General features: G+C 27.1%; 2 protein-coding genes across 2 annotated transcripts; one reads left to right on the forward strand and one right to left on the reverse strand.

Annotated features, from left to right (window-relative positions):
* The first annotated feature begins 819 nt into the window (after positions 1 to 819).
* On the forward strand, positions 820 to 6,348 carry LOC109806750 (Major facilitator superfamily protein). The gene is made up of 4 exons (XM_020369281.3): positions 820 to 1,065; positions 1,200 to 1,417; positions 2,761 to 3,317; positions 5,142 to 6,348. The coding sequence occupies exons 1-4, from the start codon at positions 960 to 962 to the stop codon at positions 6,022 to 6,024; spliced, it is 1,764 nt and encodes a 587-aa protein (XP_020224870.1). The 5' UTR covers positions 820 to 959; the 3' UTR covers positions 6,025 to 6,348.
* A 5,149-nt stretch (positions 6,349 to 11,497) lies between these two features.
* Positions 11,498 to 13,963, reverse strand: LOC109806667 (CBL-interacting protein kinase 2-like). The gene is made up of 2 exons (XM_020369173.3): positions 13,749 to 13,963; positions 11,498 to 13,423 (listed from the first exon to the last, which is right to left on the reverse strand). Exon 2 carries the CDS (start codon positions 13,165 to 13,167, stop codon positions 11,836 to 11,838), a length of 1,332 nt encoding a protein of 443 aa, XP_020224762.1. The 5' UTR covers positions 13,168 to 13,423; positions 13,749 to 13,963; the 3' UTR covers positions 11,498 to 11,835.
* Between the last annotated feature and the right edge of the window lie 3,798 nt (positions 13,964 to 17,761).

Genomic DNA, 17,761 nt, shown 5'->3' on the forward strand with positions numbered 1-17,761 from the left:
ATCAATTGACTAAGATTATACACACACACACATATATATATATATATATATATATATATATATATATATATATGTATGAGGAAAGATGTGTTTGTTTTAGAAGTAAATTTATTTACACTTATTCTATTCAATAATTCATATTCTATATCAAGTTTGAATTATTCAAAATTAAATTTAAAATTATTAATGTATGAATCATTAATTAAAATCAACGTATAAAATTTTTATGATTATCCATCAATTTGAATTAATGAAATAAAATATCAAATAAATTTTAAATATTTTAAAAATTTACAGACTTGATTTATATATTAAAAAATTTAAATTTAATAATTAAATTGTTAAAATTTAATGTAAAATATAAATTATTAAACAAAATAAACTTATGTAAACTTAATTATAAAATAAACGGATCTTTCATCTTTTTATATATATATATATATATATATATATATATATTTTTTTTTTTTTTATTCTTAGAACTTTTATTGATTTTTGTTTGTAGTCTTTGAACAATTCTTTTGCTAGTTTTAGTACATAAGTTTTTGCCAATTTCACTTTTAGTCTTTAAACTTTAATTTCCTTTAGATAACACTTTAATCCTTAATATCACAAAATTTTAATCATTGAAAAGAAATTTCAAAAATTTAAACAAAATAAAATTTGTTCAAGAAATTAAAAAAAACTAAAAAATAAAATTAAGAATTGAATACATAACTTCATAAATAATAATAATAAAAAAAGTATTTATTAGGACGTAAGAAGAAAAGAAGAAATGAATTAAACGATGCCGTGATGGATCGTCTGCGTAGAAAGGACTTGACCTTAATCTAAGAAAGCTTTTACGGTGTATATATATATTGATGCTTCCTCCGTCTCTTTCTCAATTTAATTGCCTTCTCTGATATATCACTATATAGCTCTTAGTTACTCTTATTATTTGCGTCATTCTTTATCCAATGGAAGCCAAAGCAGATTTTACCCAAGATGGCACCGTTGATTTCCGTGGCCAGCCAGCACTTTCCTCCAAAACAGGCAAATGGAAGGCTTGCGCTTTTCTTGTTGGTCAGCATTCTCTCATATATCACTTTGGTTTAAGCTTTATTTTCTTAGATCTTCACTACCATATTATTTCAAGATATCACTTTGGTTTGAGGGCATGAAGCAAAGCATGCATATAATTAAGATGAATATTTCAGGGTATGAAGCATTTGAAAGGATGGCCTTCTATGGAGTGGCTTCGAACTTGGTGAATTACCTGACAAGCCAACTACATGAAGATACGGTTTCATCAGTGAGGAATGTTAATAACTGGTCAGGATCTGTGTGGATAACGCCAATTCTTGGGGCTTACATAGCAGATTCTTACTTGGGTCGCTTCTGGACTTTCACTCTCTCTTCTCTCATTTATGTCTTGGTAATTAATTAACCCTTTCTTTCCATTATAAACATCATATTAATCTCTATACTCCATCAACATCATTTCATCGTCTTTATAAAAAAAATTTGTCATGTATACTATATATCTAAACAGTAACTTCATCTCTGTTACTTACATGATTTCTTTAACAATTAAAAGTCAATTAATTTATAGGTTTACTTCAACAGTAGACCTTAATTAATTATATATTATATATATTGTAATGACAATATATATATTATTTATGCAAATATGAAATATATATTAAGTTTGTTTTTCATTAAATAAATATTATATTAATGTGCAAAAAAGGTTAATATCCGATTGTTAATATATAATTTTTTTAATTTATTCTATTCTTATAGCATATTTCTTTAACATTATTTATTTTTTCATCTCTTTTCATTATATTACTTATTTTATAGTATATCTCAATTTTTCTCTTATCTCCTCTAAATATAATTTGAAGGCATTAATAATATTAAAAAATTATACTGTTATTTAATCAATAATTTTCATGTATAACGACATTATTAATTTTATGTTGTAATTATTTTAAAAGTCATATATAAAAGCGTAAAAGAGTTATCCTATGAATGAATCAAAATTAACCTTTTTTATTTTATTTTTATTACTTGTTTGCGTTTACCTAGTTACTCCTAGTCGAAGGCTTCAATTCCATTATTTGCACTCGTACGTGAGACGCTACCTTGCTATATATATATATATATATATATGATTAGTCAACTATCATAAATAGTCCAAGACAATTATTTATGATTCATATAGCCCCACCATGAAGCTAAGGCCACACAAATTTGAATTGATGTAAATGTACAATGAAGGGGACTATTATTATATAATATTTTGTGTCTGGTTCTCTCATTTTATTTTTAATAATTTTTTTATAAGTGGAGGGAAAAAATAGAAACATTTTATATAAAAAGGGACACACAAAAAAAATGAGTTTTAATATAATATATGTTTAATTTCATCACTCTTTTAAAATATTCATTTCACGTGTTTGTAAAAATGGATAAGAAATTTTATTAGAAGGCTGAATTACCATGGGATTGATTGATAACGAAAGAATATATGCCCATGACAATTTATTCTAAATGGTCACTTTATATTACCTCAGTTTTGGCACAATGAAGTTGTATCATACTATATCATGTCATGTACATATATATAAGTTTGAAACTTGAAACCATAATTCTCAAAACACAAGTAAACTATGACCTTAATATCTGTAATTTGTTTTTAATAATTTTATGATGTGCATTTGTATAGCCAACTAAATTGTATATTAAAAAAAAACTAACTAGTTGACATTACAGGGGATGACTCTTCTCACTATAGCGGTGTCACTCAAGAGCTTGAAGCCAACATGCAGCAATGGCATATGCAACAAGGCCTCAACCTCACAAATTGCATTTTTTTACACAGCCCTTTACACTATGGCAATTGGAGCAGGAGGAACAAAACCCAATATCTCAACCTTTGGTGCTGACCAATTTGATGACTTCAATCCCAATGAGAAAGAGATAAAAGCTTCCTTCTTCAATTGGTGGATGTTTACCTCATTCTTGGGTGCTTTGATTGCCACTTTAGGGTTGGTCTACATTCAAGAGAACTTGGGGTGGGGACTAGGGTATGGGATCCCAACTGCTGGTCTCCTATTGTCTTTGGTCATATTCTATATTGGCACACCAATATATCGTCACAAAGTAAGGACAAGCAAAACTCCTGCTAGGGATATAATTCATGTACCCATTGCAGCCTTCAAGAATAGGAAACTCCAACTCCCTTGTAATCCCTTGGATCTCTATGAGCATGATCTCCAACATTATCTTAGTAGTGGAAAACGGCAAGTCAATCACACTCCAACTTTCAGGTCAGCAAATGCAATATCAGTTTTTACTCTTTTTTTTATTTAAATATTATTCATTTTGCATTCTTATTCACAATCACACATTCCACTTTCCGAAATCAATAAGGTTTTGTGTTCTTGTCCAATCTCTATGTGACATATTTAAATTTATCAATTTATATGAAAAAATTAATGTTATATGCCATGTGATGACTAATTAAGAACTATATGATTTATAATTACTTAATAATTTCTTATACAATGGACACATGCATGTTACTAGTTTACACAAAAAAGAAATAGAAAAGAAAAAAGTGACAATGCGATAATGATATAATGTGATTAGAAGAGAAAAATAAAGAGAAGTAAAATGTGTAAAATGTATTTATACTTTTGGAGTGTCATATATCAGTCTTGCCTTGAAATATTTGACAACATACTTAGTGATGTGGAAGAAAACCGTGCATCACATGTAAAAATGAACTAAATTGCAAACATGTTTCTTAGATATTATACTTGCTATAGACTGTTTCAATATTTTTCTTTTATAGTCAAAAATGAGTTCCACATTTTAGTGTAAAAGATCATGAATGTGAAACGTGTTTGTTAGAAAACTGAGTGTGAAAGAAAACTGATATCAGAGTATCATTGTTTGTTAGGTTATAAAATCAGAATGAAACGTGGTGAGAGAAAAAGATAAAAATAAGTGTAGAAAAAAATAAAATATTATAAAAATTAATACTCAGAACTCAGAAGAGACGGGTAAAAGTACAAAGTGAGTGGGGTAATGTTATAATAATTTCATTATTTAAATATTAAAAAAATGACACCGTATAGGCGTATACAATATTACAGACGATTATTTTCTATCTTCCACTCGTTTTGTTTTATCTTTCACTTTCAATGGTCACGTAACATTTTCCATGTTTTAAAGATTGTTGTGCATAAATTGCACATAAGTGGTAGAGGTAGGGGACCAATTCAGGCCTAGTGGGGTGATAAGCAGCAAAACTTGGAAGCATCTGGGAAAGGCATTGTCCATCTTTACCCAAGTCATCAATTTGATAGAGAATCCAGAAAATGGTCCATGTCTTGTCTTCTAAAGATTCCATGTTCCCCATTTTAGTTTCTTGGCTCTCAGCCAGTCAAAGGGACTCATTCAGTACGATCTTGTCTGCATAGCCAGGGAACCCACAATTTGAGGCAAAATTCGTAATATACAATCAAGTGTAATTAAATTTTTTATAAATTAAAATTTTAAAATATATGTTATATGAAATCCTAAATACTTAGTAGTCCTACCTAATAATTTATTAGCATTCAGGCCTAGTAATAATATATCATTTGCCTCATTGAATTCCTTCCATGTGAACAGTTCACACGTTCTTCTTTGAAAACCCCCTCTTTCATGACTAGTCACTATCTTTCAGCCAAGTTGTTTTCCACAGTTGTGACCACAGATGAACCACTGTTGCAAATTATTACAAACAATTGCTATCACATATTGCATGCATAGCACGGTACAGTTCCCGTTTGCAATCTTGGTGCATAGAGAGACACATGGGATGGATTCATTAGCAGAATATAGGATAGGAACATTCCACTGCTACACAATGACAAATATTTTGTTTTTCCTACACCAATTTTGTAAGAGTAAAGCTACACCATCCGAAAAATTTATCCAAATGATCTTTCAAAAATTAAAATATTAATATTTTGTAATAAATTTATTATAAAATAATTATTTAATTTAATATTTTATAATTTAAATTATTATTTTATACATTCGGACAGATTTTCGGATAATCATTTTCCATTTTGTAAGTAACTGAAAACTTGTTTGTTCAGGTTTTTGGACAAGGCTGCTATCAAAGGTAACAGTTCTGGTTCCACAAGAGTACCATTGACAGTAACACAAGTGGAAGGAGCTAAGCTTATCTTTGGCATGGTCCTTATATGGCTGGTGACTCTGATTCCTAGCACCATTTGGGCACAAATCAACACTCTTTTTGTGAAACAAGGCACCACTTTGAACAGAAACATTGGTGCTGATTTTAAGATTCCATCAGCCTCTCTTGGAAGCTTTGTGACACTCTCCATGCTTCTTTCAGTGCCAATGTATGACCGGTTTTTCGTGCCGTTCATGCGCCAGAAAACCGGCCACCCTAGAGGAATCACATTGCTTCAAAGGCTTGGAGTTGGATTCTCAATCCAGATCGTAGCCATAGCAATTGCTTATGCAGTAGAAGTTAGAAGAATGCATGTCATAAAAGCAAACCATGCAGCTGGTCCTAAAGACATAGTTCCTATGAGTATATTTTGGTTGATGCCTCAGTATGTTCTAATTGGGATAGCAGATGTGTTCAATGCCATTGGATTGCTAGAATTCTTCTATGATCAATCCCCTGAAGATATGCAGAGCCTTGGAACCACGTTTTTCACTAGTGGCATTGGTGTTGGGAACTTTTTGAACAGCTTTTTGGTGACAATGGTTGATAAAATAACAGGAATAGGTGACAATAAGAGCTGGATAGGGGACAACTTGAATGATTGTCACTTGGACTACTATTATGGGTTTTTGTTGGTCATGTCAAGTGTTAATTTGGTGGTTTTTCTTTGGGTTTCAAGTAGATATATTTATAAGAGGGAATCAATAAGGATCAAAGAGGGGCTTTGTGTCCAAATGGAAGGAAACCCAACTTTGGACGCCTCTCTCAGTTTACAAGTGTGAAAATGAAAACTAGCTATAGGGTGATGATAAATAACCGGTAGTGTGATATTGACCTAAATTCTATTGACAGATTCTGCGCCAAATTGATAAATGATAGTCATTTGAATTTAATTGGCCCCAGCAATAAGTGAAGATGGAGCCAAATAAATTTATATACACAACACAAGTTTGTGTAGAATTTATGAATGTATAAACTAATATCTCACTAGTCACTACACCGTGTGTGCTATTTTGTAAAATGTGTGCAATGTGAGTATTTTTCCCCCTTGCTTTTGCTAATGTAATTTCTTGTGCGAATGCAATGTTTCAATCTTTCCTTCTTAAGTTTGTCTTTTTTTATTATGGAATGAAGCTACTTAAAATACTGAAGCAATGTATCCAATTTATAGAACGCGTAGGATTAAAAGTTTTACAAATTCTGATGATTCGGTGGTGAAAATTATTCATGTCCTTCGCGTAGATATCTAAACCTAATGCAGCGACAGAATGAGGAAAATGAAGAACGTAAAGCCTTAAATCGTGTCATAAGTTAAATGGTATGGTTTGCATGATGTGCCCTTTGAGCCTGTGTTAAATATGTACCTGATAAGACACGGATGCCCTTCTAGGATAATCCTCACATTAGATTGAGTAAATGGTTTTTGGGATATGATCCAAGTCTCACTTGTTTAATAAATTTATACTTTATATACACACATATGTGTCTCTGTTCATTAAACACCTTTTGAATAATAACTTAAAATAAAATCATAAAGATTTAAGTCTAAAATAGATAATATTTTATTAATATGAAAATATATGTGTGACAATATTCGATGCACAACAATGTTATATAGTCATTCATCATTATCATTATTTATTAATAACTAACAAAACATCATCATTATATCACTTGAATGAATTGTAATGTAATTATCATTTATAAAATAAGATTATATCCAATCATAAAATACATTAATCTCATCTTTAAATTAATTTCTTATAACAAATGTACTCTTTTTAACTTGAGCATTGAAACATTTTTGTAAGTACCCCACCTAGCCAAGAAGTTATTGGAATGAAGGAGAAAGGGAGAGGAGGCTTCTAAAAACTTTACATTCCCATTTTCTAGTAGGAATGCCCCTCATTGTAATCCAAATAGTAAATGTTATAAAAATGACATGCATTTAAAAGAATATTTGATTCGTAATAAAGAAGATGTATCATAACGTTCACACAATTTTTTATTATCATTAATCACTAATAAAACATCATCATTATATCACTTGAATAAGTTGTTACGTAATTATCTTTTGGCTTAATTGCAGTTTTGATCCCTCAAGTATTGTAATTGTGCAATTTTGATCCCTAAAATCTTAATTGGGTAATTTTAGTCCCTAAAGGATTGAAGTTATGCAATTTTAGTCCTTCAATTTTTAATTGAATAATTTTAGTCCCTCAAATATCATAATTGTGCGATTTTAATTTTTCCTATTAAAAATTTAATAATTTTAAAATTTTAATATATATATATATAATATTTTAAAATTATACAATTATTTTGTTTATTTAAGTTAACGTATATTATAATTTTTGTTAATGTAACAAATAATATATATTTATTATTACTAAATAAATAAAATTTATAAATTATTAATATTTTAATATTGCTAATAAATTAATATCAATAATATTTTTAGTATATTTACAGATAAACTAATAATTTGATAAATATAACTTAGTATATATTAATATACTTTTACAAAAATATAAATATATTAGATAAGATATGTATATTTCTAATTAATATACTTATATTTTTGTAAAAGTATAGTAATATATAATAAGTTATATTTATCAAATTATTAGTTTATCTATATATATATATTAATAATATTATTGATATTAATTTATTAGTAATATTATAAAAAATAATATATAGAATTTATTTATTTAGTAATAATAAATATATATCATTTGATACATTAATGAAAATTATAATATATGTTAACTTAAATAGACAAATAATTGTATAATTTTAAAATATTGTATATATATATATGTATATATATATTAAAATTATCAAATTTTTAATGAGAGAGATTAAAATTGCACAATTATAATATCTGAGGAACTAAAATTGTTCAATTAAAAATTGAAAGACTAAAATTGCACAATTGCAATTCTTTAGGAACTAAAATTCCCAATTAAAATTTTAGGGATCAAAATTGCACAATTGCAATACTTGAAGGATCAAAACTGCAATTAAACCTTATTTTTTTTATAAAAAAGACTAAATCTAATAATGCACATTAATATCATCTTTAAACTAATTTTCAACACATTTTTCAAGCAAGTATGTTATAGTCCTAATATTAAAGTGAGTAAAATATGTATCTTGAAAACTTACAACCATTTGATTTATAATAAAAAAAGTGTATCACACAAGACATTATTATCATTAATGTCTAATAAAATATTATCATTATATTACTTGAATAAATTATAACATAACTATGATTTATAAAATAAAATAAAATCCAATCATACATTTATCTCAATTTTAAACTAATCTCCTACAAAGATGTACCCTTTTGACTAGGATATCATAATATCTTTTGTAAGTAACCCACTCATCCAAGAGGTATTGAAGTGAAGTAGAAAAAGAGAGGAAACTTCTAGAAACTTGAAGTACCCATTTTCGAGCAGGTACAAAATCCAAACAGAAACGTCCTTGAAAGTTGAAATGTTTTTAATTGGAAACACATTTCACAGAATTTCATGCGCATGAAACAACAATGAACCGCATACCATCATCACTAAAAGTAAAAACATTTTCCACTCCGTTCCTTTTGCTTCTTGTGCTTAAACATGGCTGCAGGTGTAAGGTAAACTTCAATCTAGAGGAGTAAGGTCCTTCCTAGAAAACTACTGAAGTGTATATGGAGCTTCATAATGCTTGAGTTTCTGGCAAAATGTGATAGAGCTTTAACATGTAAAAGCTACACCCCACCTTGAAATGAGGTGTTGCATCTATTACATTGCACCTTACAACTTTTAGGCTCTGTTTGGATTTGAGGATAAAAAATAGAGAATGAAAAAGGAGGGATTTGAATGGAAAGTGAGTGGAAAGTGAGGTTGTTTGGATTAAGGAAAAGTGAGTAGAAAGTGTAAAGAAAGTTTGTGAGTGAATTGATTGATGTTATAGATAAAAATAAATTTTTTAATTGATGATTTTATAAGATTACTATTTTGCCCTTAGGTTAATTTTTTATTATTATTATAATTAAAAGATAAATATAAAAATTTTAACTAAAAAAATAAATACAAAATCTTAATTTAAAAATAATTTAATTTAAATATTTGCTTTAAATTTAATGATAAAATTAATTTAAGATTCTTTTTTAATTTTATTATTAGTAGTTTTATAATACAAATAAATAATATTATTATTTTAATAATTTAATTGATATTTTGACTATATTTAAAATATTGAAAAAAATATTTTTTCTATGATCTAAATATTATATATATAATATAAGATAATTTTTATTTAAATATTAATAATAATGATAATAATAATAATATTTATAATAATAAATAATAATAACAAAATATATTATGATAATTATATTTTCTAATTTGTATTTTTATCCATAACAACCAATTTGGAACGGTCCGTTCTCAACTAGGATTTTTAAGCCAATTTAGTAGTTTGGAACGGTCCCATTCCAGTTTGGGAACGGTCCCGTTCCAGTTTGGGAACGGCCCGTTCTAAGCTACTAAAGTACCCTTGTTTTAGTAGTTTGGAACGACCCGTTCTAGGCTACGACTGGAAACAAAAATATGTCACATAATCGATTATATATGACACATAATCGATTATGTGTCATCAGTGACGGATCCAGAAATTTTTAAATAGTGGGGGCAATACTTATTCATATATTTGTAATATTAAAAATTTTACATATAACTTTTAAAAGTATAAAAACATATCATAATTATTTTTTTTATAAGTTTTTATATCTACGATTACGATTAATGATGAAAATAAATTAGGTCAAATTAGATTATATTATAATTTAATAAGGTTTGAACCTAACTTTTTTTAAAAATACATGTTCTAAATATGACTTATTTATCTGTCATAGACATTTTTCAAATGTTTAGTTAGAATTTCAATCTTTAAACCTACTTTATAATAATTTAATATTAATAAAAACATAAAAATAAAAATATTAAATTATATAAAAATTAAGCTTAATTTATTTATGATATAAATATATTTTTAATATCTAATATAAATTTTAAAATGATAATTTATTTTAAAACATATTTTCTAATAAATTATAAATAGAACATAAATATTATAATATTTTCTATTTTGATTTTTTTAATCAATGTATATAATCTTACAATCTTTATTATTTTAAATTTTTTTAAATAATATATACAATAAATAGAAAGCAAAAAAGATAAACGTACATGTTACAAATTTTATTTTATTAAAAATTAATTTTTTTAATATATTACATTATATATGTGAGCATTAATATATATATATATATATATATATAGATAATATTATAATTAAACTTTAAAAAAAATTATTTTTTTATTAAAGAATACTCTTTATCATACATGATAACTAATCTCTTTCAAAAGTTTAACAAATATCAAATAAATTAACAAATTTTTTAAATTTATATTTTATACATTTGATAGTTTAAATATATATATATATATATATATATATATTATTAAAATTAGAATTAATTTTTTATTTTTAAAATATATATTTTTTAAATAAAAAATATATGTATGTAAAATGATAGTGGGGGCAAGTGCCCCCACTCTTCTCTAAGTAGATCCGTCTCTGTGTGCCATGCATAATCGATTATGCACGTGATAGACAGAAGGGCAACCATGTCTTTCATCCTTGCCAATGTGGCTTTCTCCGCTTTTCTCCATGATTTATCGAAGAATCTTCCGTACAGCTCTCCCGCTTTTCCCCGCTTTTCTTTCTTTGTATTTCACTCGAAACAAACACGTTCTATCTTCGCCTTTCATTCGTCGTGAACAGTAAATCAGCGGAAACAAACAGGAGTTAAAGTGAAATATGGGGTTGATAGCTAATGATGAAAATTGAAAAAATCATCCGTTAAGATTTTTTATTTTTATATTTTATATAGAAATGGACCCTAAACCTTAGATAATCCAAACTCAAGAAAAAGAACTGCTAAAATAAATATCAAGGACCAAAATTTATCTCATTTATCATAGAGCAGGAGATGGATTCAACTATCGTTATGTATTTAAGCTATCACTTTATATGCAATGAATTCTTTGCAAAATAGTTGAATTTTAATCCATTGATTAGGACGGCAAGTGATTTCACCATTAGTCATACATACCTAAGCAAAACCTTGAAGAATATATCAATATATTATGTGACAGCAACGAACAACCTTGTCAACAGAACAACCATACAAGCTTCAGCGGAAATTTTCCTTTTTATTTTATTAGCACTGAGATTGAATATATGCGCTGTATGTATAGACTCTTCTTACAGTAGTTGCATGCAATGAAGAACCAAACCCTTTGGAAAATACTATAGATTTTGAGTTGAATTTACATATTGGCATGAAGAAAAATATATATAAATTTCTATCTATGTTATGATGTAATGACATCTCATAATTCAGCAGGCATTCTCAACCAAAACCATGTACAATTCAATGAATATCAACAATTCAATTACCATAGTAACTTTCCCACAACTATAATTAATTCACAACTTGAAATCAAAGAATCTTTTAGAACACAACCTCACTACTGGAGATGCTGCTCACCTTGCCAAACACCAACAATATCTTTGAGAGCTGGCCTTAAATCCTCCTTCAATATCTTCTGGTATTCTAATGCATCACCACAGGATTTCCTCATCTCAACCAAATGGAAAGATGGGGTGACCTCAAATATTTCAGCATCAATGGAAAGTGGTCCTTTTCTACCTTCCCTGGATCTCTCCAATTTCACCAATCTTTCATCCTTCTTGATTATCTCCATCCTCAAAATGCCAGCAATATCCTCCATGGTAGACATGATGGATGAGGCAGAGCTCATGAATATAAATTTCATATCTTCCAGTTCAACATTGCCAGTAAAAAGGCCAGACAAGTCAAGCCCAGCAGACAGAGAAATTATGTGAAAAGCATTCAAATGTGCAGGTTTAACCAATGCTTGATCTGCCTCAGCAGCAACACTTGCATTCTCACACAAACCAAAAGCTTGATCAGAATCAACTAAGGCCACATTTGTAGCCTCTCTTTTCACTTGACCATATTTGGAGTTAAATCCCTTTCTAAACCAAGAATTTGCAAAAATCTTTGCCATGGATATCCTAGTATCTGGGTTAGGGTCAAGGATTTTTGCCAACAATCTGCGCACTTCAATTGAAAACCAGTTTGGACACTGGTAATCAGCCCTACCTATTTTCCTATACAGTGACATAAGATTCAAATCATGGAATGGCAGATGACCAGCCAAAAGAACAAACAAGATCACTCCACAAGACCACACATCAGCTTTTGCTCCATCATAACCCTTTCTGCTTATAACCTCAGGAGCTACATATGCAGGAGTTCCACAAACAGTATGCAGCATGCTGTCATGACGATGAGATTCTACAAGTGCACTCAATCCGAAATCCGCTACCTTGAGAACTCCATTCTCATCCAAAAGCAAATTCTCCGGCTTCAAATCCCTGTGATAAACACCCCTACTGTGGCAAAAATCGACAGCACTGATCAATTGTTGAAAGTACTTCCTTGCCTTGTTCTCATGGAATCTACCTTTAGCTACCCTGTTGAAAAGTTCACCCCCTTTGGCATATTCTATGATGAAGTAAATCTTGGTCTTGGTGGCCAAAACCTCATAAAGCTGCAAAACATTGGGGTGTTTAACCAGTTTCATAATAGATATCTCTCGCTTGGTTTGATTCTCCAACCCAATTTTCAGAATTTTCTCCTTGTCGATCACCTTAATGGCAACACTCTCACCAGTTCTGAGGTCCCTTGCATGGTAAACCTTTGCAAAGTTTCCTTGCCCTAACAATTTTCCAAACTCGTACTTCTGCATCAACACACTCCCCCTTTTCTCCATTTTAACCGCAAATCCTCAAACACAAACTATGCACCCCGGTTATCTAAGCAAGGAAGCTTTCTCTGTCAAGGATCTACTTCACCTTGAAAAACACCACAACAATTAATTCCATTGTGTATTAGCAACACAATAGATGCAATACTCTTTCACCTCCTCAAGAAGCCATGAAACAAATGCACTTAACTACAGAACGGCTTCAGAGAAAATGCTCTAAATGTCCAGACTCCTATCTCATCATCCAATTCAAATGCTCCCCCTGAGAGTAAGTAACAAAAACAGTCAAACACACATACATGGAGGTTCCAACACAAAGACACGTATGAAGTTGGATCAAAACAAAAAGAAATTCATTGAAACAATCCAGAGAAACAAAAAACATGGTATTACAAAAATTGAAAATGTGGAGTGTGGACATTCACATAGTTAGAACTTAATCATATAAGAATGATATGATGATCAACCAAAATAAACATGTTCACTTTCCCTTGATCGATCATCCATACAAAGAATAAGAAAATATAAGAAAGATAAGTTTAGGAGAATTTTCAGTTGAAAAGCCTAAGAAGAAGAAAGAGTGTTACCGTTTGAAGAGACGGGGAGAGCCTTGAAGAGATGGAACGTTATAAGAGAAGAAAAAGCATAATGGTGTGGGAAGCAGAGCAAGTAAGCTTAGTTATAAAGGATTTTCTTAGGTATCACTACGTTGTACAACTAAGACTTCAGTTTGAGTTTCTCCCACGTCATCTTTTGCTGTTTTCTTTTGGTCGTTATCATTCAAAAATACCTTTTACTTATTGCAATTTGCTCCTCGTTATAGAACTCTCATCACAATAATAAAAACTATAAACCCCTAATATTTGCCTATTCATCAACCAATTGAATACAATAATAAAAACTGAAAATCGGTCAAAAAAACAACTGAAAATTCAACAGATTAAAAGTTGAAAAATAAAATAAAAATCATCATATTAGATCAAATTTTGGATTTGACTTTGAAAATGGATCTAATGCAATCCTATTCAAATCAAACTTATATATGTGCATTTATATTTATAATTGGACTCAATGATTATCCACAGTTAATTTAAAAGATTTTATTTTGTTTATCAATAAAAAAAAAATATTAATACTATCGTAAAAAAGACATGTTTCCGTGTAATTTTTTAAAAATATAAATAAAGTAAAAATGAGTTATTAATAATTAGAGTCTTAACGATTTTTAATTACCAGGATTAGTCTAGTGGTTGCGTGGGGAGGGGTTGAGATAGTTAGAAGCTTATGTTTAATCCTCATTGCAACCATTTTTATAATATTTCTTATTTATATATATATAAAAAAAAAAAGTCTTAGCGGTTTTTGGATAATTATAATTGTGAGGATAGTTTAAAAAAAAATAGAAAGAGAAAGAATAATTTGAGAAGTAATTTAATATAATGATAAAATTACCCCAAAAAAAAAATGTGTATACTAAATGATTAAATAATCTCCCTTATTAATAAGATAAATAAATTTTAAGATAATTATTATAAAAATTTACAAAATTTATCATCATAGTTAATATTTTATGATTGGATAAGTGTTAGTGCATAACTTTATTTATAATAAATTTATAGACTTTTATATTATCATTCAATCATATATCATCACTTATGAAAAATTTGTTTACTTTTACGTTAAGAATCACAAAATCATTAAACTCATAATATATATGGTCAAAATATTATTTATTGCAGGTTTTAATTATAGTATAATTTTTTATGTAAAATTTTATTTATTTATTATAATTTTTTGTTATATAAAAAAACTATAGTATACACTATATAAGCTAAAATTCTAGTTTCATTTATAAATCACTACTACAAATAATGGTATGTGATTGAATGATAATATAAAACTATTTTATCTTTATAAGTTATACTTAATTTTATGGTAAACTAGTAGCATTATAGCATCGACAACGTACTAGATAATTATTTATTTTATATAACTAAATTTATAATAAATAAATATTTTTATTATATATATATAGTATAATAATTAAAATTTATAATAAATAAATAGTTTTAAAATATACGTTATATTTTAAATTTCTCATAAATAACTTATATTATGATGAAAAATATTTTTTACTTTTGATAATTTTTTTAAAGAATATTGAAATAAGTATGAAATGACATATTTCAAGAGATAACAATTTAAAAAAAAATATTAAAATAATATATTTAAAGAGATAAAAAAAACATTAAAAGAATATTTAAGTGAATATTGAAAAAAAATTCTAAGAATGCTCTTATTAAAAAATCAACTAAAAATGTTTTCACCGAATAAAATCAAATAAAAACACTTTCGGATTATATAGTTATTGTAATTTATATATCTAGAATGATTTCTCTAAAGAAAAATAAAACTAAAACAAAAATTTGATTTAATCCAAATCACTTTTGATTAGATTACATAGATGTGGATTTTAAACCAAAATGATTAAACTATGAATCAAGAAAATCGAAGTGATTAAAATAAATATTTTTCATTCAAAATCGATCTGATCTAATTCGTCAACACTATATATTATTTAGGTGTTTTAACCGATTCGGAATCATTTTTAGATCCTGAATCATTATGCACTTCAATAAATAATTTACATGTTTTATCTTTATCTAAATTAAAAAATGAATCTCCATGGCTCGAGGTCTATGATTGACCAGTCAAATACATGATTATTTGCATTTCGTAATAAGTTTTCTATTATATACTCTCTCCCTTCAAAATTAATGCAGTTTTTTTACGTTGATTAAGAACAATAATCACTATGATCTCTTAATAAATACATTAATTCCATATGTTATAAATACTTGAAAAAATATATAATTATATTATTGATATAAAATATTCATTATATTTATTAATGATTCGTCTAAATACATTAAAATAATTGTAGTTTAGTTTATCTGGAAAAAAAATTATAAAAAAATTAACATTACATTAAAAATTGAAAATATAAACTATTTTAATCTTGTTTCAAATGCTAAACGTGTGTCCATACACATACTATAAATACTAAGCATAAGCTATATTTATCATTTTTTTTTTATTACTGAGATGTGATTTTCTATATCATAAACGTGTGTCTATATACACATACTAAGCAACCAAACATTAAAAATAAAAGGCAAATAATAACAAAAACACACATAAGCATGATTACTAAGTATTTTTAAAAAATTATAAAATGAAAAAAGTCAACCTGGAATGTCGTAAGCCAAAATGGTTCGTTTGTTTCCTGCTTCCCACCAACCTTCATAAGGACTAAATTGCAAAAATAAAAAATAAAAAATAACAACACCGACTCTGATTCAATTTAAGTCTTCACTCTATTTGGCCACGTAGGTGAGGTAGCAAAATCCTGCCATTTATTTATTTTTTTTAAATTCAGAGATGTCAAAGGAAACACCTAATTTTAAAAAAGTCTTTTTTTCAATAAAAAAATTATTGTGTTTTAAAAATTTTGTAGAAATTTAATAACTTTTAAAAAAATTTATAAAACTTTGTAAAAATGTATTGATTTTAATATTTTAATGGATTTCTATCTTAAGAATTTATAAATTTTTTGAAAGTATTCTATTAGATTTCAAAGGATAATATAATTTTTTCTATAAAAAAAATATGATTTCTCTGTATAATAAAGTGATAAGGTTTGAATAAAGAAAATAAAATTATTTTTTTAATCTTTTAATAAAAATTGATTTTAATTTTATGTTCTTATCAATAATATTTATCTTCATACATTTATCTATGTACTTGTGTTTTTTCATTCATATTATTAAATTTGTAATATGTTTAAAACTATGATATTCATTAACCGGTAGAATTTTAGTACCTTAAATTTAAAATTATTCGTTTTAATTTATGTAATTTCAAAAAATCTTGTTTTAATTCTTGTAATTAAATTTTGTTAGGAGATTTGTCAAATATTATTGCATAAATTTGTTTAATAGTGTTTCTATTAATGAAAATATCACATTAAACTTAATTATTATTGCATAATTGTCTCAATCTGTCACTTTCAGGTATATTATTAGTGGCTCGAAGGATTAAATTTTTTTAAAAATTATAGAATTAAAAATAACAATTTTAAATATGAGAAACCAGAATAAATTTACTCTAAATTTGATGGACTAAAAACATATTTAAGTTTATTTTTAATATATGTTTAAAATTTTGATATTTCAATGTTAACTTTTATTGAAAATAAAAATTTTCTAAATTTTAATAATTTAAAGTTTTAACAATATATAATATTTAATAATTCAAAAATAATTTAAAATATTTAATAATTAAAAACAAATATTATAAATTATGCATTAATATTAATAGATAAAAATGTAACAAAAAAGATTGATAGATAAAAAAAATAAGAGAAAAAATAGAGGGAAGAAGTAGAAGAAAAAATAAATGAGAGAGATGAATAAAAAGAAAAAGAAAATATGAGATAGAGAAGACATGAGGAGAAAGAGAGAAAGAAGATGAGAGAGAGAGAGAGAGAGAAGCAAAATATGCAAGAAAGAAAATAAAAGAAAAATAAACTAGAAAAAAG

Source organism: Cajanus cajan, chromosome 3 (assembly GCF_000230855.2).
Source record: "Cajanus cajan strain Asha chromosome 3, NIPB_CcT2T_4, whole genome shotgun sequence".
NCBI classification, from domain to species: Eukaryota; Viridiplantae; Streptophyta; class Magnoliopsida; order Fabales; family Fabaceae; genus Cajanus; species Cajanus cajan.